Below are 20,622 nucleotides of genomic sequence, written 5' to 3' on the forward strand. Positions count from 1 at the left end.
GCATATGCACGGATCCCACCCACCTGCAAACCCACCTGACCGGGATTCACAGACGCGCGTGCGCGCGCGCTCACGCATGTACAGGCCCCAGCCACAGAACACTCGGGTCAGGGCGCACAGACACTCGGGCGCGTGCGCCCACGCACGCTCGGCCACACATGGGCCCAGTTCTCCGTTATAAACAAGGCACGCGCAAGCGCGCGGACACGCTGAACAACTCCCAGCCATGGACCCACCCGGAACAAGGGACCATCTGCGCGCACGCGCAGCCCCTGAATCCCCGCCCCGTCCTGACCGGCCTCGCCCGTCGGGGGCGGGGCGCTCTGGGGGCGGGTCCTGCGGCACCGCCCGGGAAGCAGCGCGAGGCTGGGCTGCTGCCGCCACATCCTTCTCCTTCTCCTCCTCCGGGTTTGAGCGAGCCGAGCCGGCCGGGGCCGAGCCGAGGGCTCCGAGGGCGCGAGCAGAGCAGGGCACGGAGCCATGGCGCACCAGACCGGCATCCACGGTGAGGGCGGATGGCGGGCGGGCAGGGGGCCGAGGGGCTCTGCTCGCGGCTGCGCCCCCTCCCCGGCTCTCGGCTCCTGTTTCCTCCCCGGCACTAGCCTGGGGAAGCTTCCTGTTCTCTTTTGCATCCGCGGGTCGCCTAGGGTGAGCACATCTTGGTGGGGTGCAGACTTACTGTGCACAACTCGGGATGAATGTACATGTGTATGCACAGCTGGGGTGGAAATACCTGCGTGCCCATCTGGGGGTGGATTGTGCCTGTGTGTGCCTATATATATTTGTTCCTTTCTGGGGGTGAGTGTACCCGGATGTGCATATCTGAGGGAGTGTGCATGCATGTGCACTTGTGTGTACAGCCCTGTATGTACATCTGGAACTGACTGCTTGTGTACGTCTAGGGTCATTCATGCATATGCATAAATGGCTGATTGGACACTGTCGCGTGGGACCATCTTTAGGCATCAGTGTTTCATGACTGTGTGAACATGTCTGTGGGTGTCTGTGCGTGTGCACAATTTGAGTGCATCTCAGTGTGCATTTGTTACCGTGGATGTTTGTATGACTTATATGGGTTTGTGTTTGTGTGAGGAGAGGGCCCTGATCTTTGGCTTCTCCCAGGACCCTCATAAACTAGGCTGGGGAAAATCTGGGACAAGGTCCTCTAAGTGGGATGTGGAGAGACGCCAATCTGACCTTGACCTCTGATCTCCCTGCCATTTTCCACTCTGATCTCCTGATGCCCCAGTCAGGGTTGGAAGGTCGCAGCTCCAGGCTGGAGGCAGGGAAGAGGGTCCAGGTAAGGGTTTGTTGGGGAAGGACCTGACCCTAGAGACTCCCGTCCGCCTCCCCCCATCCCCAAGCTTCTCCAGCCCAGAGCATCACCCACCTTGGGCCTCTCCTAAGTGCCCGGGGTTTAGGATGGAGAAGAAGCAGTGGCCAGGAGCCAAGTGTCCTGACCCAACCTGGGCCTTAGAGTCCCCCTGTGTCACTGGCCTGGGAGGGCTGCCTGGCCTGTGGGGAAGGCCCAGGCTCCTTGCCCAGATAGCCCAGTGGTTTGGCTATCAGCCACTTCTCTTACCACACCAGGTTCCCCTGCCCAGGGCCATCACCATCGACCAACCTGACCACCTGGATCTCTGCTTGTGGTTGTGGCCGCTTGGTGGCTGGCTCTGAGAGGGTTTCCCTAGCCCTGCCCCACAGGACCAGAAAAAGCAGGGGCCTGGGTCTGGGCCAGCTGCTCTCCAAGAAGAGCTGGAGGGGCAGCTTCATAACTCAGACCCACAGAAGGGAACAGCCCCTCACTGGACCTGCCCCTTCCTTCCCCTTTGCCTGGTCATTGCTGCTGCCTCCAACTGGGAGGGAATCAAAATTAGGGCTCCTCTTCCCCTCTCTGGCCTGACAGGTCCTGTGGCCTGGGCCCTCCCTCACTCCTTCATTTCCCATATGCTGAGATGGGCCTGCCTAGGGGAATCTGGGGGCTGAGCAACCCCTCGACCCTCCTGCCTGGGAGCAGCCCACTCCTTCCCATTTCTGGCCTGGGGAGGTGGCAGGAGAGATCACCCTGGATTCCCAGGTGCCAGCCCTATCCTGGTGTGGCTCTGCTGACCTCAGAGCAGAGCAGAGGAGGGACCTGTAACCTGAGGCTTACAGGATGGGGGTAGGGGGAAAGGCAGCAGAGGCAGGTGGAGAGGGTGGAGGGAGCATGAATCTTTGATGATCGAGGCTCAGGTGTCCCAAGCCTGGCCTCTGGATTATTGATGGTGGCTGAGGAGGCATGGAGGAGGATGTCTCTTCCACTCCTGGGGTGTCACTTTGTGCTGGTAACACTAGAAGGGGCGTGTCAGCCTCTCCCTTTGGGGAGGTCTGAGCATGTCGAAGGGGTGGCTCAGCACAGCCTGCCCCACAGTCATCACAGTAATAAAAACAGATAATTGTTATTTGTAAAGGCCCCCATTACGGAGCACTTCTCTTTACTCCACCATGTGTCAAGTATTAGCTCCATGTTAGAGACGAGTTTGAGGTTCAGTGAGGTCAGAGATCATACACAGCTATGGAAAAGGTGGAGCTCCCGAGGCCAGGCTCTTCACTGGGGACGTACTTGGGGTCTGTGGAGGGGTATCTCTGTCCTGACTCAATAGGGCTGTCTCCATGCCATGCTGCTTGGAGCCCCAAGGGCCGACCGGGCTCAGCTGGGACCCTGCGCGCCCAGCGGCCTTGGAGTGTGGTATACAGCCTGTGGTTTCAGGCTCAGGGTCACCCTGCATGAGGGGCACCTGAGGACATGACCAGAGTTTGTTTTCCTAAAGCCCCCCCACCCTCAAGCTGCCCAGTCTGGGCCCTATAAATATTCTCTGACCTCAGCCCTCCAGCTGTGTTCCTGCAGAATTCTCCTGACCCCTGGGCAACCCCAAGGTCACACTGGCCTGGCTCCGTGCACCCAGAGACCCAAGTAGGACCCTTCCCAACTGGGACCTTGGTTTCCCCATTTGAACCACCAGTGGATCTGTGACTTCCCATGATTCCCTTGCTCTGACCATAATCCTCACCTCTGCACTTGAGTCCTTGGTCATTGGCTTTCATCTTCCAGCTCCGTGTCCCAGGGACAGACAGGGCCTGTCTTGGAGAGTCGCTGTGAGCCACTTTTTCCTGGCCGCCTGAGGGTCGGGGGCTCTTTGCCCCCTGGCAGGGCTGTGCCGGGGCTGGCCTGGCTCCTCAGGGCTTCTCGGCGTCAGGTGGCCTGGCTGGTGGGCTGGGGCTGGGTGTGCACATGTGTCAGTGTGTACCTCTTATTTCTGTGTATACTTTCTACAGCCTCTTGCTTGCACACATTAGCCACGCTCTGCACTTGTCCGTCTGTGAATTTACTAGCACCCCGGGGACGTGTCCTTGTGTGTGTATGTGTTTTCATGTCTAAACGTGTGTGTCCATTTATGCTTGACCAGCTGAATGTGCGTTCATGTATGAGGGTGCTTGTATTTCTGTTCCTCTCTCTGTCACATGTGTGTTATGTGCTGGACTGAGTACGTACCTGTTGGCACATGTAACATGCAATGCATGTGTGTGTGTGCGTGAGCGCGTGTGTGCCTGTGTGAATGGACATAGTGGTCAGTGCACACTGGGGGCAATTGTTCATGTATTTCTGGGTGTGTAGATGTGACATTGCCAGGCATGTCCCAGACCAGCTCAGTCTGGGCCTTCTTGGGGGGCAGGGGACAAATGGGGGCCGTTCACTCTGGCTGGCTTGGCCTGTCCCAGAGCCCACCCCATTTTCAAGTGGGCTGTCCCATCCCCACGTGCCCTGTCACCAGAGCTATCCCAGCCAGCCAGCCACCCGCCTGTCACCTCTGCTGGCTAAATTTGGGAGCTTGTGTTCAGTGGCTGTCTCAGGTTCCTGGTCACATGGGGGGCCATATTTAACCCGGCTCCCAGCTCGGCCACCAGACCCCCGGGACAGAGCAGGTCCTGAGTGTGTCCCTGGCCTCCCTGCTCCCTCCGCCTGCTCATCCCCCACCATGTTTCTTGTTCTCTTAGCCACTGAGGAGCTGAAGGAGTTCTTTGCCAAGGCACGGGCTGGCTCTGTGCGGCTCATCAAAGTCATCATTGAGGACGGTGAGTGCCTCCTCCGGGCGAGGGTGAGGGCTGGACCCAGCTGCTTCTCTGGGAGGTGGGGGGACTTTGGCCTCCACCACCCTCAGGACCTCAGTTTCCCCATCTGGGAACGGGAGGTGCCTTGTAGGAGAGCATGGGAGGTGGGCATGCTCATCATGCCTGTTATACAGAGCAGGAGACCAAAGCTGGGGCAGAGCGAGGAGAGTCCTGCTCCGGGGGTCCTGCCCAGCCTCCCCAGAGGCTCTGTAGGGTCAGCTGGGCCTAGTTAGGAGGCTGAGCTGGGTCAGGCATGGGTCAGGGGATGAGTAAGGCCTAGCACTGCCCCACGTGGCTAGTGCCACTCACCTCCCTCTGTGGTCGGCAGGCTTGACCTGGCCTGGCTGCTGGCTGGGGGTAGTCATGAGAAGTGGGGCCTGTACCCTTGGGGAGTGGCCTCACAGTGGGGAGAAGGGACATATGTCGGTCTCTCTGAGAGCAGGACCAAGGGATTCCAGGTTTGGTTGGACCTTGACCTGGTCCCTGGGGACCTGGGACTTACACAGTGGGAGGTTTTGGGGGTATAGGGGTTGGGGGGCAGATGAGCTTGAGCTGAGGCCTGAAGTGGGGTTTGAGGAGGCAGAGGGTTAGACTGAGGCTTCTGGGGGCTGAGGGTGGAGGACTCCTCCCCCTTTCCTCCATGCTGAGAGGCTCTCCCTGGAGGTGAGGGGTATAGACTCCAGGACTGTGGGTGGGCTAGGCCCCCCATGAATCCTTCCAGAACTTCTTGGTAGCCATGCAGTGGTGGGCCCTTTGCAGGGCTCCCTGAATGGGTCTGGCGCCCAACTGACTTTTCTCACACTGATTTGGAGCACAGCGGGGTGTGCCCAGACCCAGAGTTCTCCCCAGGCTTTAGTGCCAGAGCCATGCTGGGCTTTGTCCAGGGTCTCCAGATTCAGATGCCCTCAGAGGCTGGGTCAGGGTCATGGGCTAGGTCAGGAGTGAAGGCTTCCTGGGGTGGCAGCCACTGCAACCCCATCATCCCCCCAAAGAGATAGACTCATGGACCCCAGTACTTAGCCTTCCCTGCTGTCTCCCAGACAGGATGTCCCTGTGAATGTTTGGCAGGGCAAGTCTGTAGGGGAGCCCTTGTCTCCACCCTTCACTGTGGCCGCTGGGGCACCCGGGAGTACCCAGGAGGGTCCAGGCACCCTGACAGGCAGCCACTGCCTATCTCCAGCTGAGTGTAGCTCGAGTTCCTGATTTTTCTAGAGAAGCTGTAAATTCCATTTCTTATGTAAAACTTCCCATTTTGAAAATGTTGGCAACAAATTAAACAACTTTGGCTGTCCTGTTGGGCCCCACTCAGCTGGTTTTCAACCTTGATCCCATCTGAGTTCTGGGAGGGTAGGTGAGGAGAGGGGAGAGCTGGGTGCTGGGCCTGGCTTGTTGGGGCTCCCTGACAGCTGGGCCCCTTGGACAGGTGCTGGGACTCCTGGCCAGGTGATGATTGTCTCCTTGCCCCAGTTCTTCCTCCAGCCTGGGCTGGTGTTTGGTGCCCCCACTAAGGCCCAAAGGCCTAAGGGCTGATAGGTCAAGTATATGTCCAGCCTCGATACTCCTTCAGCCACTATGCACCAGCCAGAGAGGCTGCAAGGCTGGTCGGCCCCAGGCATTAAGAGATTGGCTGCTTTTGATTTGTTTCTTCTGGGGAAGGGGACTCCCCAGCTGTTGGGTGGCAGCAGGGAACCTGTTTATACTGTGTCTGATAGAAGCCCCTGTCTTCCTCTTTCCCACATGCCTTTGTTCCTGCAGATTCCTGTGGCCTGACGCTGTGACCCCACTTCTCACAGCATATTCATTCTGAGGAGGGGGTGCTAGGGGGTTCTACTGGAGCCCCAGGCTGAGGGGGAAGGCAGCAGGAGGTGGCGTGGTGGGGTTGGGCCGGAGGGGTGAGGTCTGAGTGTGTGGGTGTTCCTGAGGGATGGCCATGGGCACATGGCTGCGTGTCTTCATGTGGTTGTCCATGTTGGGTCATTCGTGGGCATATTCTCAGGGCCATTTCTATGCACATCCATGTGCATGTGTGGAGGGAGCAACCTCTGGCTGGCAGCTTTGTGCCCTCATTCATTCATTCACTCATATGTTGATTCAGTCTCACAGACATCCTTCAGGGACTTGGGGACTCTCGGGGCAGGTGGGGTGGGCAACCAGCAGGTCTGAGCCACAGCCAGAGGCTGAGGCCCACAGTCAGAGGCGGGTGTGGGACATGGCTACTCCTTGGCTCACCTGGCCTCTGCCCCCAGAGCAGCTCGTGCTGGGTGCCTCTCGAGAGCTGGTGGGCTGCTGGGACCAGGACTATGACAGGGCCGTGCTGCCGCTGCTGGATGCCCAGCAGCCCTGCTACCTGCTCTACCGCCTGGACACGCAGAACGCCCAGGGCTTCGAGTGGCTCTTCCTCGCCTGGTCACCTGATAATTCCCCCGTGAGTCCTAGGGACCCCTGCCCAGCCCAAAGATCAGAGGAGGGGAAGCTGGGTCTGAACAAGATAACACAGCCCTGCCCTGGGGAGTCTGAGGAGGGAGACATCAGATCCTGCTCCAGAGAGTATGAGGGAGGTACAGGACCCTGTGTCTGGAGCCTGGGGTCTCGGGGAGCCTTCCCAGCAAGGTCAGCCTGGCTCTGGGAGGCAGAGGTTGGGATGGGCAAGGGCTCCCCCTACTGTCCAAGCCACTCCTACTGCATCCTCACCTCCGTGCTGTGCCCTCTGCTGGGTGCATAGACACAATGTGGTGACCAGGCCCCAGGCTGAGGCTCCTGCCTTCCCGGAACAGGCATCTGTGTCTAGAGGGTTCTCATGGCTTGGCCCTGCCCTTCAGGTGCGACTGAAGATGCTGTATGCAGCCACACGGGCCACAGTGAAGAAGGAATTTGGGGGCGGTCACATCAAGGATGAGCTCTTCGGGACTGTGAAGGTAGCTCCCTGAGGCCAGGATCCACCAGGCTAGGGTCACAGGCCCACAGGGAGCGGGATGCTATGCAGGGTCACAGAGCAAGTGGACGCCGGGCTTTGGGATGAGTAGGGAGGGCTGAGAGAGCCTGGGGGCTGCCAGCTGGGGTGCTTAGTGGGCTTCTGGCAGTCCACCCCAAGGTTCTCATTTATGCCTCTGCATCCCCGGCCAGGATGACCTCTCCTTTGCTGGCTACCAGAAACACCTGTCATCCTGTGCGGCACCTGCCCCACTGACCTCAGCTGAGAGAGAGCTTCAGCAGATCCGTATTAACGAGGTGGGCACACTGGGCAGGGTGGGCAGAGTCCTGGCCTGAGGCCCCCGAGGTCATGTGAGGCCCAGCTGGCTGAGCCTGTGCTCCCCAGGCAGGGTACATCCTGGTTTGGGCAGGTGAGGGCCTTGCTCACTGTTTACCTTTTCCCCAGGTGAAGACTGAGATCAGTGTGGAGAGCAAACACCAGACCCTGCAGGGCCTGGCTTTTCCTCTGCAGCCTCAGGCCCAGCGGGCACTTCAGCAGCTCAGACAGAAGGAGATCAACTACATCCAGCTGGTGGGTGCCCATTCCCTACCCAGACGCACATATGAGACATGCTGCACCCCCACACTGTTCCCACCCACATGTACACATGTGCAACACCCCCATCCTGTTTATTTCAGCTCATCCATGTACTTGTGGGAACATGGATGCTGCCTCCCATCCCTGCAGTTCTTGTTTAGGGGGCAGCCACCGTAAAAAATGGATGCACTCTGTTCCCCTGCCCTGCCCAGCCCCGCTCACTTGCAGGGACACCTATGAAACACTGGGGAGGGTTGTGCATTCTGCCCTCCCCACTGCATACACACATCACCTCTGCGTTCAGCCCTCAGCCCCTTCCTGTCCTAAATTCCCTCTACAGCCCCCTGACCACCCCCTTTCCCCAGGCATGGTCCCTTTGCCCCTGTGGGAGGCCCACCCAGCTGTGGGCCAATGCTGCTCCCTTTCAAGCAGAGTGGCTCCTCCCTACTAAGGCGTGTCCTCCCAGAGGCCTCCCAGGGTGATGTTTCCCTGAGATTGAGACCCTCCCCACTGTCCTATTCACCACCCTTGGTGAGACCCTCCTCTAGCAGAGCATTCAAAGGGGCAGAGTTAGGGCTGGGCCCAGAAGTGACCTCTTTAGAGGCACCCCCTTGGTGAGATGGCTTCTGGGGAAGGGTGTCCTGGGAGAGGTAAAAGCAGGTTCCTACCTTAGGGAATTCTTGCTGGAGAGGGGGGCCTAGGCCCTCCCCCGAGCAGTGCCCTCCCATCTCCCCCTGCCCCTCTGCAGAAGCTGGACCTGGAGCGGGAGACCATTGAGCTGGTGCACACGGAGCCCACGGATGTGGCCCAGCTGCCCTCTCGGGTGCCCCGAGATGCTGCCCGCTACCACTTCTTCCTCTACAAGCACACCCACGAGGGTGACCCCCTGGAGTCTGTGGGTGAGTGGCCATAGCAGGGCCCCCGTGCCTGTGGTGGGCAGGAGTAGCTCTGGTCTCAGTTGGGTGGGTCTCCCATAGCGGCCTAGGGGCAGCAGGAGGCCCTGCCTGCTCGGCTCACCTCCCGGTCCCCCACAGTGTTCGTCTATTCCATGCCGGGCTACAAGTGCAGCATCAAGGAGCGCATGCTCTACTCCAGCTGCAAGAGCCGCCTCCTTGACTCCGTGGAGCAGGACTTCCAGCTGGAGATTGCCAAGAAGGTGGGCGCCCCTTCCCCAGGGCCTTGCCTCCCAGGGCCCTGCCACCCCACCCTCCACATGGAGCATCCCGGTCCCAAGGCAGAGGCTGAGCAGGGGTTGTTGCCCTGAAGGGTGGATGGGGCCACTGAGGCCCAAGGGATAACGTGCGTCGCCCAAGGCTGCCCAGCTGATTGGTGGCATGGACAGGCCCCAGCTTTGACGCCCGTGTCTCTCCTTTCCTTGGGTCTGGAAGGCAGGGGGGGGCCAAGGCATGCAGGGCAGCAGGCCCCAGGCTCTTTGCTCCTGGAGGTGGTGTTTTAGGAGGGGATCTGGGAGGACACTGCAGAGCTGGAATGTGAGAGATCAAGGGGGTGCCTCAGGAGTGGGGGTGACCAAGGGTGGTGTGTTTTGGCGTCCTTCCACCCTTGGAGTGACCCCTGCCTTGCCCCACACAGATTGAGATTGGTGATGGGGCAGAGCTGACGGCTGAGTTCCTCTACGATGAAGTGCACCCCAAGCAACATGCCTTCAAGCAGGCCTTTGCCAAGCCCAAGGGCCCCGGGGGCAAGCGGGGCCACAAGCGCCTCATCCGTGGCCCCGGTGAGAATGGGGACGACAGCTAGGTGGCGGGACCTGAGCCCTGCTGGCCTGTGGACTATGGGGCCTCACCTAGACTCCCCACCCCTACCCACTCCATGACCACCTCCCTCCTTCCCAGCCTGAGCTCTGGGGTGGGGCTTGCCTCCTGTGGGGCAGGAGTGCTGGTGACTGAACACTCTTAAAGCTTCCAAGGGCCACTGGGCTGGCATTTTGTGACCCTCCCACACTGCTGTCCCTGCCTCTCATCCAGGTGCCCAGGGCATCGGGAGATCCTGCCCAGCTGGCTCAAGGAACTGGGTGGGGGCCTGACATGAACCTGGCACCTGGGGGAACTGAGACTGGTGTCCCAGCACAGCCCAGAAGCCTTTGGCCACAGTGGGGCTGGGGCAGGGGGGTCACTGCAGGATGAGATGGTTGAATGCTGTATTTTTTAAAGAATAAAATATTTTTAAATCAACAGCTGAGTCTAGCCCTGAGGGACTGGCGTGGCGGGTAGGGAGGACCTGGGCATAGAACTGCCCCATCCCGACTCAGAAGAGGCCGGTTGGCCTGCTCGGTGGAGCCCCGGCCCAGCTGGCTGCAGGCATGTGGGAGAGCCTGTGTCCGTGTGTACCAGGGCATAGCCGTGGAGAGGCCCCCTTGCTGATGGGAGTCCGTCCAAGAGGCAGGCACACCTCTGCCCTGATATGGGGGATCTGGTTGGGTTCATTTTCTGTGTCTGCTGTAACAAAGTACCACAAACTTAGTGGTTTAAAACTACATACATTTATTCTCTTACAGTTCTCGTAAATCTGAAATGAGTTGACCGGGCTGACATTGAGGTGTCTGCAGGGCTGGTTCACAGGGAATCTGTTTCCTTGCCTTTTCCAGCTTCTAGAGGCTGCTTGCATTCCTTGGCTTATGGCCCCTCCCTCCATTTTCAGTGCCAGAGGCATGGCATCTTCTGATTCTGCTTCCTTCTGCTTCCCTGGTCACATGGCCTTAGGTGGTCAAATCTCCTCTCAAGGACTCTTGTGATTGTTTTCACCCTTCCCGCCACTCCCCACCCCCATACTCCAGAACTCCCATCTCAAGATCTTTAACTTCCTCCCACCTCCAAAGTCCCTTTTATCATAAGGGAACGTACTGAGAGGTTCTGCGGAGTAGGACATAGACCTCCTTGGGGGCCTGCCACACTGGGTGAGCTCTGCCCACTAGGTTTCCTGGCTGCTATGGGGCTAAGTCATGGTGGGTGTTTCTGTGGACTTTGGGATCTTGGTATCTCCAGCCTGTGTGTACATGTGCAGACTTCTCTTCAGTTCATTGGCCCTCTCCTGGGTACCTGCATTCCTATCCCAAAGGGCCTGGGTCTTTGGTCCCACGGACTCCTGGAGAATCTCCCTCGGGCTTAGGGTTCAGCAGGAGCCAGAACTTCATTCTAGCCTCTGAGAAGTGGGTGGAAGACCCCTCCTATCCCAGATGGGAGGTGTGCAGGGGTGGGGCGGTATGGGGTCCCTGATGGAGTCAGCTCCTGGATGGGCACTGTCCTTTCTTTTGAGAACACATCTTGGCCTGGGACTCAGGGCAGTGTCCCATCCCTGGGGCCTCCCTCAGCCCTTGCTAAAGCCCTGTAATTGAAGGGAGAAGAGCTGGAACCCTAGCCAGGACTCAGAGAAGGAGGTCTGTCCTTTCTAACACTGGTTCCCAGGTGGAGAAGAAGACAGTGCCATCACCTTTATGCTGCTAAACCACCTGGGCCTGTGCACTAGCTGGATGCCCGGCAGTTTGGAGCCTACGTGCCATGACACCCACCCAGAGATGGGCATGGAGAAGTAGGGTGGCAGATGTCCAGCCCTGCTTCCTCCCAGCAGAAGCTCTATTTGTTCATTCATTCATTCAACCATCACTCAGAGACACTCTCTGTACCTGCCCAGAGCTAAGTACTGGAGACCCATGGATTCAGCAAATATTGAGCACCTACTATGTGCTGGGTACTATGCTGGGCACTGGGGACACAGACAAGAGCCTTGTCATCAAGAAGCTGACATTCCAGCAGAAGAATAAGACAATATCCAAGAAACCATGAAAAATCAGTGACATAGTATGTTACCAGGTAACACTGTTACGACAAAGAAGAGTAGATAAAAGAGCTCAGGAGTACCTGATCCGGGGTAGGGGTTTATGAGGAGGCCAGGGAAGGCCTCATTGAGACAGTGACGTGTGAGCAGAGATGTAAAGGAGGTGATGGAGGGGGCCATGTGAGTAGCTGGGAAAAGAGCTTCCAGGCAAAGGGTATGTTCAAAGGCCCTGGGATGAGAGAGTACATGAGTGTGTTCAAGTGACAGCAAGGAGGCCAGTGTGGCTGGAGACTGGTCAGGGAGGCAATGGCAGGGCAGATCCCATAGGACCTTGCTGGCTATTATGTAGACTGTGGCTTTGACTCCAGAAAGGGCCATAGAGGGATCTGAGCAGAGGAGGGACCTAATGTGACGTAGGGGCTGAATGAGAATAGGCTGAGGGGTTTGAGAGCAGAAGCAGGACCCCCCACAGGGAGGTGACCATGGCACTTGTGTGGGTGAGAGGTGCTGGCAGCTCACACCAGGTTGGTGGATGTGAAAGTGGTGGACAACAGGCAGATTCTGAAGGCAGAGCCAGCAGGACTAGCTGAGGGTCCTGGGTCAACTTGAGGTTTGGGCCTGAGTGATCTGTTTCTATCACCTGGGTCAGAAGGAGCATGGGAAGAGCCAGGAGGTCCCAGCTGGCCCAGCTGTGGGGTTTGTGCTCTGATGTGCACTGGGAAGGCAGAGGAGGCCCTGCTCCTAGAGGAAATGGCACCTGCGGTGGGGCAGGGTGAGCCTGGGTGAGACTAATGCTGCCCCCACCCCCACCCCAGACGCTAGGCCCTGTGTGGCACGCAGAGCTCTGGGGATGGGGCGCTAGGGGCAGGAAAGGGCAGTGCTGGAGCCACTGGCCTGAGAGGGCTGCCTAGGGGCAGGGGCTCCGAGGGCAGAGTCACAAGGGTGAAAGATTCCTCTCGGGTCGGGACAGCCCTGGCATGTGTGTCAGCCTGCCCACCTAGCTCTGCCCCTAATTCCAGTCTCTCACCGACCTCAGCCTGGGCTCTGGGCCGTCATTTCTCCCCAGACTTCCCAGAGGACAGGTGTGAGGCCCACACGTGATGCGGCAGATTGTTAGGACAGGCCGTGGGCTGTGGTAGTTGGCGGGAGTGGAAAGAGGAAGGGGTGAAGGGGCCGTCAGCCATCTGACTATGCAAATGGCCTCAGACTCTCTGCGTCCCCCACCCCCGAGCCCTGCCATGGGCATAGCGGGGAAGGAAGGGGACTATTAGGTTACTGTGAAATTCTCACTTCCTGTTCTCTGAGCCGGCACCACAGGAAGGTGCTGTGAGCACGAAGCGTCTTTCCCCGCAGCTGCTGCCCAGTCTGCACGCCAGACCCTCCGGAGAAGCCCCCGCTCCCTGTCATGGTAGGAGCCCTCAGCCGCCTGAGAAGGGGACAGTGGGAGGTGGCAAGGAGAAAGGTGGCTTGGTGGCTGCAGGCAGTCGTAAAAGGGGCTGTCATCCAGGTGGCTCTGGGGACATCCACTGAACCCTGAAGACGTCAGAGCAGAACTCTTCCTTAAGCTGTGAGACCCAAACCCATTGCTTGGGTGAGGAGGCTGGGCCCTGTCTGCCCATTGCCGCCCAGCCACCCCTCTAATCCATTCTGACCCATGGCAGATTGTGTGCTTGGGCTGGGGGAGGTGGGCAGAGGGGAAGGTTGCTGGGCATTGCCTGCCCTGGCCAGGGCCCTGGGGAGTAGCCAGCCTGAACCCCAGCAGGAGACCCTCCTTCCCACCTGGGTCTTGGCCAAAGGGAGAGGGAGGGGTTGAGGGGAGTCTGGTAGAGAGTAGAGGGGGCTTTTCAGGGAGGCTGGAGGGAAGGGGAGGTACCTGCCTTGCGCAGGAGGAAAGAGAAATGGCCTCTGCGGAACAGAAGTGGAGAGTGGGGGAGACCATGTGGGGCTGTGGACCACCTGCCTGACTCTCCTGTCCAGCTGGGGTTTCGTTATGAGTGGAAAGCTCTAGATCATGAGTCTGGACTCTGGGTCTCAGAACCAGCTCTGACTCCCCAACTCTGAGTCGACAGCTGGGTCTCAGACCTACGTCCAAGTTCTCCACAGGCCTTGGAGCTGGGATGGGCACCGGGCAGAGAAACAGGAACCTCCCTGGAGGGCTGGGAGGGAGAGGGTTGGCAGCCCTGCTGGGATACCCAGGAAGTGGGGTGGGTGAAGGTGGAGCTGGGGCCGTGCACTCACATGGTGCCCAACCCCACCCCCAGACCCCAGGCCGCGGCACCCTGCACCCTCTTTCTCTCCTGGTGCAGACGGCGGCACTGGCTGCAGCCCTGGCCCAGGGCACCCTGCCTGCCTTCCTTCCCTGTGAGCTCCAGCCCCACGGCCTGGTGAACTGTAACTGGCTGTTCCTGAAGTCCGTGCCCCACTTCTCGGCGGCGGCGCCCCGGGCCAACATCACCAGCCTCTCCTTGCTCTCCAATCGCATCCACCACCTGCACAACTCCGACTTTGCCCACCTGTCCAGCCTGCGGAGTCTCAACCTCAAGTGGAACTGCCCGCCGGCTGGCCTCAGCCCCATGCACTTCCCCTGCCACATGACCATCGAACCCAACACCTTCCTGGCCGTGCCTACCCTGGAGGAGCTGAACCTGAGCTACAACAGCATCACGACCGTGCCCGCCCTGCCCAGTTCCCTCGTGTCCCTGTCGCTGAGCCGCACTAGTATCCTGGTGCTAGACCCCACCCACCTCGCCGGCCTGCATGCCCTGCGCTTCCTCTACATGGATGGCAACTGCTACTACAAGAACCCCTGCCCGCGGGCGCTGGAGGTGGCCCCGGGCGCCCTCCTGGGCCTGGGCAACCTCACACACTTGTCACTCAAGTACAACAACCTAACGGAAGTGCCCCGCCGCCTGCCTCCAAGCCTGGAATCCCTGCTGTTGTCCTACAACCACATTGTCACCCTGGCACCCGAGGACCTGGCCAATCTGACTGCCCTGCGTGTGCTTGACGTGGGTGGGAACTGCCGACGCTGTGACCACGCCCGCAACCCCTGCATAGAGTGCCCCAAGGGCTTCCCCAAGCTGCACCCCGACACCTTCAGCCACCTGAGCCGCCTCGAAGGCTTGGTGTTGAAGGACAGTTCTCTCTACAGACTGGACACCAGATGGTTCCGTGGCCTAGGCAGCCTCCGAGTTTTGGACTTGAGTGAGAACTTCCTCTACACGTGCATCACCAAAACCACGGCCTTCCAGGGCCTGGCCCGGCTGACCAAGCTCAACCTGTCCTTCAATTACCACAAGAAGGTGTCATTTGCCCACCTGCACCTGGCATCCTCCTTCAGGGGCCTGCTGTCCCTGAAGGAGCTGGACATGCACGGCATCTTCTTCCGCTCACTCAGTGAGACCACGCTCCAGCCGCTGGCCCACCTGCCCAAGCTCCAGACTCTGCACCTGCAGATGAACTTCATCAACCAGGCCCAGCTCAGCATCTTTGAGGCCTTCCCTGGCCTGCTTTACGTGGACCTGTCAGACAACCGCATCAGCGGAGCTATGAGGCCAGCGGCCACCACAGGCAAGGCAGATGGCCGAGGGAAGCTCCGGCTGCCAACCAGGAACCTCGCTCAAGGCCCACTGAACACCCTCGGCTCAGAGGACTTCATGCCAAACTGCAAGCCCTTCAGCTTCACCTTGGACCTCTCGCGGAACAACCTGGTGACAGTCCAGCCAGAGATGTTTGCCCATCTCTCGCGCCTCCAGTGCCTGCGCCTGAGCCACAACAGCATCTCCCAGGCAGTCAATGGCTCCCAGTTTGTGCCGCTGACTAGCCTGCGGGTGCTGGACCTGTCCCACAACAAGTTGGACCTGTACCACGGGCGCTCGTTCACGGAGCTGCCGCGGCTGGAGGCGCTGGACCTCAGTTACAACAGCCAGCCCTTCAGCATGCAGGGCGTGGGCCACAACCTCAGCTTTGTGGCCCAGCTGCCTGCCCTGCGCTACCTCAGCCTAGCGCACAACGGCATCCATAGCCGCGTGTCCCAGCAGCTCTGCAGCGCCTCAGTGCGGGCCCTGGACTTTAGCGGCAATGCCCTGAGCCAGATGTGGGCTGAGGGAGACCTCTATCTGCACTTCTTCCAAGGCCTGAGAAGCCTGGTCCTGCTGGACCTGTCCCAGAACCACCTGCACACCCTCCTGCCACGCAACCTGGACAACCTCCCCAAGAGCCTGCGGCTGCTGCGTCTCCGTGATAATAAGCTGGCCTTCTTCAACTGGAGCAGCCTGGCCCTCCTACCTGAGCTGGAAGCTCTGGACTTGGCGGGAAACCAGCTGAAGGCCCTGAGCAATGGCAGCCTGCCATCTAGCACCCAGCTCCGGAGGCTGGACCTTAGTGGCAACAGCATCACCTTTGTGGCCCCTGGCTTCTTTGCTCTGGCCAAGGTGCTGCAGGAGCTCAACCTCAGCGCCAATGCTCTCAGGACGGTGGAACCCTCCTGGTTTGGCTCCCTAGTGGGCACCCTGAAAATTCTCGATGTGAGCGCCAACCCTCTGCACTGCGCCTGTGGGGCAGTCTTCGTGGACTTCCTGCTGGAGGTGCAGGCTGCTGTGCCTGGTCTGCCCAGCCGCGTCAAGTGTGGCAGCCCCGGCCAGCTCCGGGGCCGCAGCATCTTTGCGCAGGACCTGCGCCTCTGTCTGGACGAGGCCCTCTCCTGGGGCTGTTTTGGCCTCTCGCTGCTGACCGTGGCCCTGGGCCTGGCTGTGCCCATGCTGTACCACCTCTGTGGCTGGGACCTCTGGTACTGCTTCCACCTGTGTCTGGCCTGGCTGCCCCGGCGGGGACAGCGGCGGGGTGCAGATACCCTGCTCTATGATGCCTTTGTGGTCTTCGACAAGGCGCAGAGCGCAGTGGCCGACTGGGTGTACAACGAGCTGCGAGTGCAGCTGGAGGAGCGCCGTGGGCGCCGGGCGCTCCGCCTGTGCCTGGAGGAGCGTGACTGGCTACCTGGCAAGACGCTCTTTGAGAACCTGTGGGCCTCCATTTACAGCAGCCGCAAGACCCTGTTTGTGCTGGCCCACACGGACCGGGTCAGTGGCCTCTTGCGTGCCAGCTTCCTGCTGGCCCAGCAGCGCCTGCTGGAGGACCGCAAGGACGTTGTGGTGCTGGTGATCCTGCGCCCCGACGCCTACCGCTCCCGCTATGTGCGGCTGCGCCAGCACCTCTGCCGCCAGAGTGTCCTCCTCTGGCCCCAGCAGCCCAGTGGCCAGGGCAGCTTCTGGGCCCAGCTGGGCATGACCCTGACCAGGGACAACCGCCACTTCTATAACCAGAACTTCTGCCGGGGCCCCACGACCGCTGGATAACACAGGGGGCAGCCCAGCACGCCCCGTCCCCTTTGACCTTGCCTCTCTGCCTGGGAAGCCCCAGCCTGCCTTACTCTGCAACACTGCTGCTCTGCCCCCACCTCCCGCCCCTCTGGCATATAGCAGGTGCACAATAAATGCTATCAGAGGGCGAAACAGCTAACCCTCAGTTCACTGGAGGTGTGAGTGGGAGGAAAGAAGGGAGAATTCTCTAGGTCTTCCTAAAATGAAGCAGGTCAAGAGGTGATTTGGGGATCATTGCTATGGAGAAAAGGGGAGGGCTCATGGGGAACAGGTCTGCAGGGGAGGGAAGCTGCCAAGGGCAGTTGTGTTCATAGGTATCTTTTCAGGAGAGTCTGAGGAAGGTCACTGAATGTGGTCTTGGTTCTACCCAGAGAGCAGGCTGGGTCTCCTACCCCTTTCAACCTCTCCCCACAAATGCGCAGTCCCACTGAGCTCAGCACTTCTCTGTTGTAAGTGGTCTTAGGATCTGTCTCCCTCACCTGCTAATGCAGGACTGAAGATGCTTTAAGGGCGAAGAACCTGTAGGGGGGGCACCCTCCCACCCCTCTCCACCCCCAGCTTCATTTCTGACTGCTGCCAAATTCCTGAGAGGTGGCAGGCTGGTGGAAGGTTCATTCCAAAGTAGATGGAGAAGAGGGTAGATGGAGGTTCATGTGGTAGAATGCATGCTTAGCATGCACAAGGTCCTGGGTTCAATCCCCAGTACCTCCTCCAAATATAAATAAATAAACCTAATTACCTTCCCTTCATTTAAAAAAAAAAAAAAAAAAACAACGAAGTAGGTGGGGAAAGATTTCCTGCAAGTTCAGAGGGACAATTGCGCCCTCTGGTGGTCATGCCTGTGCTGCACCTAGGAGGTTGGCCAGGTTGGGGAGAGGATACAGCCTGCGGGTATATCCTGACACAGCAAGCTGAGAGCCACGGAAAATTCTAGAGTGAACTCACAATCCATCCTTTTCTGTTTCCACCTAGAGTGCATGCTGGGTCTCTCTGTTCTGACATCAAAGGGATATCTAGGTGAGCTGCTACCTGGCTGCAAAGTGGCCACAGCTGATTACACTTAAGTGGGGGCTGCAGCTGCACCTGATCTGGTTGGAGTGTGTGTGTGTTTCTAGTTTTGATAGTAGATTTCAAGATACTGGAGCCTCGATGACCAGTGTTTGGGGACAGCCTGTTCAAGTTCTCCACAATTGTGTGGTGAGTTGTCGGTCACGTCAGGCTTAGAGCCCTTGAGGTGCTTTGCACAGGCTGGCTGCCTCACTGCCCATCCCCACAACTAAACCTGCCCTTTGAGGAGCAAAGGAGACGCATTAGCCTGACAGTCAGAGCTGGGGCCTGGAGCATCAGGAGGGTGGGGTCAGCTTCAATGCCCAGGCCAGTTTGTGGCAGCTTGGCTGTTAGGAGCCTCTGGGCTGGAAGGCTGGATTTGACTGCACACTTGGCTAATCCTGCAGCCCGATTGTGGGCAGCCCTGGTCAGGGCGGGGGCTGCTTTTACCCTCTCTGCAGGCCACATCTGAGGCCTCCTTCCCCTGACTGGGTATAAGGGCTCCTGCAGGGGGGTTAGCATCCCCTGTTATCTGCCTGCCTGAAAGAAAGACAGAGGAAGGTCTCTGACCCACTGATCAGAAGATCAGAAGCCCCATGAGGGCTCTGATCTGATCTGACTGAAGGTATAGTAAGGCCCCATGCACTTCTTTAACCAAAGCCTATGCCTGGGGAGAAACGAAAACAAGAGCCATCCTTCCCCCAGGCTGGAGTCTTGGGGGAGGCTCCAGCTGAGGCTCAGAGTCTGTTCCAGCCACATCCAGGAGCAGGAGCAGGAGCAGGAGGCAGTGTCCTGTCCCAGGCACCACATTTTGCATGTGGGAAGCACAATTTGCCCATCTCAGACCAAATCTGCCCTGGGGCAGCACCAAGCTAGAACCTCCACATGCACACCCACTCACTCGTGCTCACAGTCCTGCTTTTTTGGGGGGCTGTGGATTCGGAAGAGGAACATTTTGGAGATGAAGAATGGGGGCTACGGTATGAGGACTGTTGGGCTCCACTTAAGTGAGTCTAGGGGTTCGTGACACTTGGTTTGGCTTGTAGGGAAAAGCTATGGGGTCAGGGGGCAGAACCACAATCCCAGGCCCTGTGGGGAGTGTTAGGAGCTAGGCTCAGGTGGGGCTGGGTGGGAGGTGGTGTAGTCAGAAAGGGTGCTTGTGGCTGGCTCCAGGCCCTCTCCTCCACACTGCCAGACAACCTTGACTGTGAATACTGCCTGCAGCATGGCTCTGCAAGGCCAGAGAGGAGCTGGGACTCAGGTCAGATTATCAGGGATGGTCATCAGCTCTGCCATTTGGGTTATCCTGGGCAGGTGCCCTCTCCTGTGGAAACTTAGTTTGCTCATCTGCAAATAGGGATGGCCAGAGTTACTCTGTAGGCTATTAGAAGGATTTGTGGCAATGTGTGTGAAGCCTGGGAAACCTAGTGGGTCCTCGGTCATCATTATTAGGTAAGGGATTTATGCTGAGGACAACCAGCTGATGGGGCTTCGAGACTGATCCTGTTGAGCCAGTGATCCCGCTCAGAGCACTGAACAGAGTTCAGAGGCACATGAAGCTGTGAACAGGACTGGGGCACCAGTGGACCCTGGTGTGGCCTCCGGGTGCCTTTTTTGCTGTAGGAGAGCAGCGAGTACTAGACAAGTAGAGTTCTGGGCACAAGACTTAGGGAAAGTTATAGGAAGAAATATAAATGTAAAGAAATTCTACCTGCTAAGAGCTTAAGCTATGGCTCTCCCTTTCCCCTCTAGGACACTTTATTTAATGCTCTTGGCTTCTAAGTATTCTCAGGAAAACTTCTATGACATCGTACATTTTCACACTTGAATCCTTATTAGAAGCCAAGCTTCTCATTTTTCAGCGGTTCATAAAGCCCATCCACTTCCTGCAGAACATTCCATCATCCTTTGTTCTCACAACCCCTCAGCGGCAGTGAATAGTCGAGCTAATGACCTGGTTGACCCAGCTGGCTGTGAGTCTTAATAAGAAGAAAGGTGGGTCTTGCTAAGCGTCTTAATAAGAAGGAAGGTGGGTCTCGCTAAGCGTTCGGAGAGAAACATGACCCAAGGTAGAGGGCGAAATCGCACTGGGCGGAAAGGAGGTGGAGGAAGTTCTAGGCGTGGGAATGTGCGGGACAATGGAAAGGCCCTGAAAGCTCTCAGGAGAGAACAGAGCTGGGAAAGCTGAGCGAGGCTCATTTTCTCACCAGAAAGGAACCGCGTGATGGTTCCAAGCGGACGTGACTTCCACCATGCCCAGTGGCCTGCCTGGATGTGTGGTTTTATCTGATGGGACCAGGACTCAGCCAGCTATCTCAGTGCCTGGCCCGATAAGGGTGCATGTGCCCACCCCCAGCCTCTTGGGCAGGGGCCCCAGCACAGCTCTGTCCAGAGAGGAGAGAGCACACTGCCCCCTCAAAGCTAAGAAGGCAGCAAAGCCAGAAGTTTATCTGTCCTCTCGCTGCTTGGTTGTTCTCGAGCACATCTATTTTTTCTGGTAAAAGAGCCTTGGGTGTTATCCTTGGTCCCTGTTACGGGCTGAATGTTGGTGTCCCCCATCGGTTGAAGCCCTAACCCCAAGGTGCTGGCACTTAGAGTTGGGGCCTTTGGGAGGTAGATTGAAATGAGGTCATGAGGTGAGCCCCTTATGGTGGGCTTAGTGGTCTGAGAAGAGGAAGAGAGAGCTCTCTCCATGTGCACATACCGAGAAGGGGTCACGTGCATTCATAGTGAGAAGGCAGCTGGCTG

The 20,622-nt window shown here is 58.5% G+C and overlaps 1 protein-coding gene across 3 annotated transcripts; it reads left to right on the forward strand.

Moving 5' to 3' along the window:
• The first annotated feature begins 306 nt into the window (after positions 1 to 306).
• LOC105080186 (twinfilin-2) lies at positions 307 to 19,765 on the forward strand. Of its 3 annotated transcripts, XM_074344772.1 has the most exons (10): positions 307 to 505; positions 4,036 to 4,113; positions 6,396 to 6,574; positions 6,969 to 7,064; positions 7,273 to 7,377; positions 7,526 to 7,651; positions 8,406 to 8,556; positions 8,692 to 8,813; positions 10,237 to 10,243; positions 13,718 to 16,935. In XM_074344772.1, exons 1-10 carry the CDS (start codon positions 481 to 483, stop codon positions 16,801 to 16,803), a joined length of 3,975 nt encoding a protein of 1,324 aa, XP_074200873.1. In that variant the 5' UTR covers positions 307 to 480; the 3' UTR covers positions 16,804 to 16,935. The 3 variants fall into 3 exon arrangements, with proteins under 3 accessions (XP_074200873.1, XP_074200872.1, XP_074200871.1); XM_074344771.1 differs by lacking the exons at positions 10,237 to 10,243; positions 13,718 to 16,935 and adding an exon at positions 9,248 to 9,849 and having other exon boundaries at positions 331 to 505; XM_074344770.1 differs by lacking the exons at positions 307 to 505; positions 4,036 to 4,113; positions 6,396 to 6,574; ... (3 more) ...; positions 8,406 to 8,556; positions 8,692 to 8,813 and having other exon boundaries at positions 9,411 to 12,857; positions 13,711 to 19,765.
• Positions 19,766 to 20,622: the final 857 nt, after the last annotated feature.

Source organism: Camelus bactrianus, chromosome 17 (genome assembly GCF_048773025.1).
Source record: "Camelus bactrianus isolate YW-2024 breed Bactrian camel chromosome 17, ASM4877302v1, whole genome shotgun sequence".
In the NCBI taxonomy this organism is placed as follows: Eukaryota; Metazoa; Chordata; class Mammalia; order Artiodactyla; family Camelidae; genus Camelus; species Camelus bactrianus.

Bases quoted from the DNA above. Each gene is read 5' to 3' on its own strand.
- LOC105080186 (XM_074344772.1), top strand. From the start codon at position 481: ATGGCGCACCAGACCGGCATCCACG. The intron at 7,378-7,525 runs GTGGGCACACTG...CCTTTTCCCCAG, and splicing joins AGCAGATCCGTATTAACGAG to GTGAAGACTGAGATCAGTGT. The intron at 7,652-8,405 runs GTGGGTGCCCAT...GCCCCTCTGCAG, and splicing joins AGATCAACTACATCCAGCTG to AAGCTGGACCTGGAGCGGGA.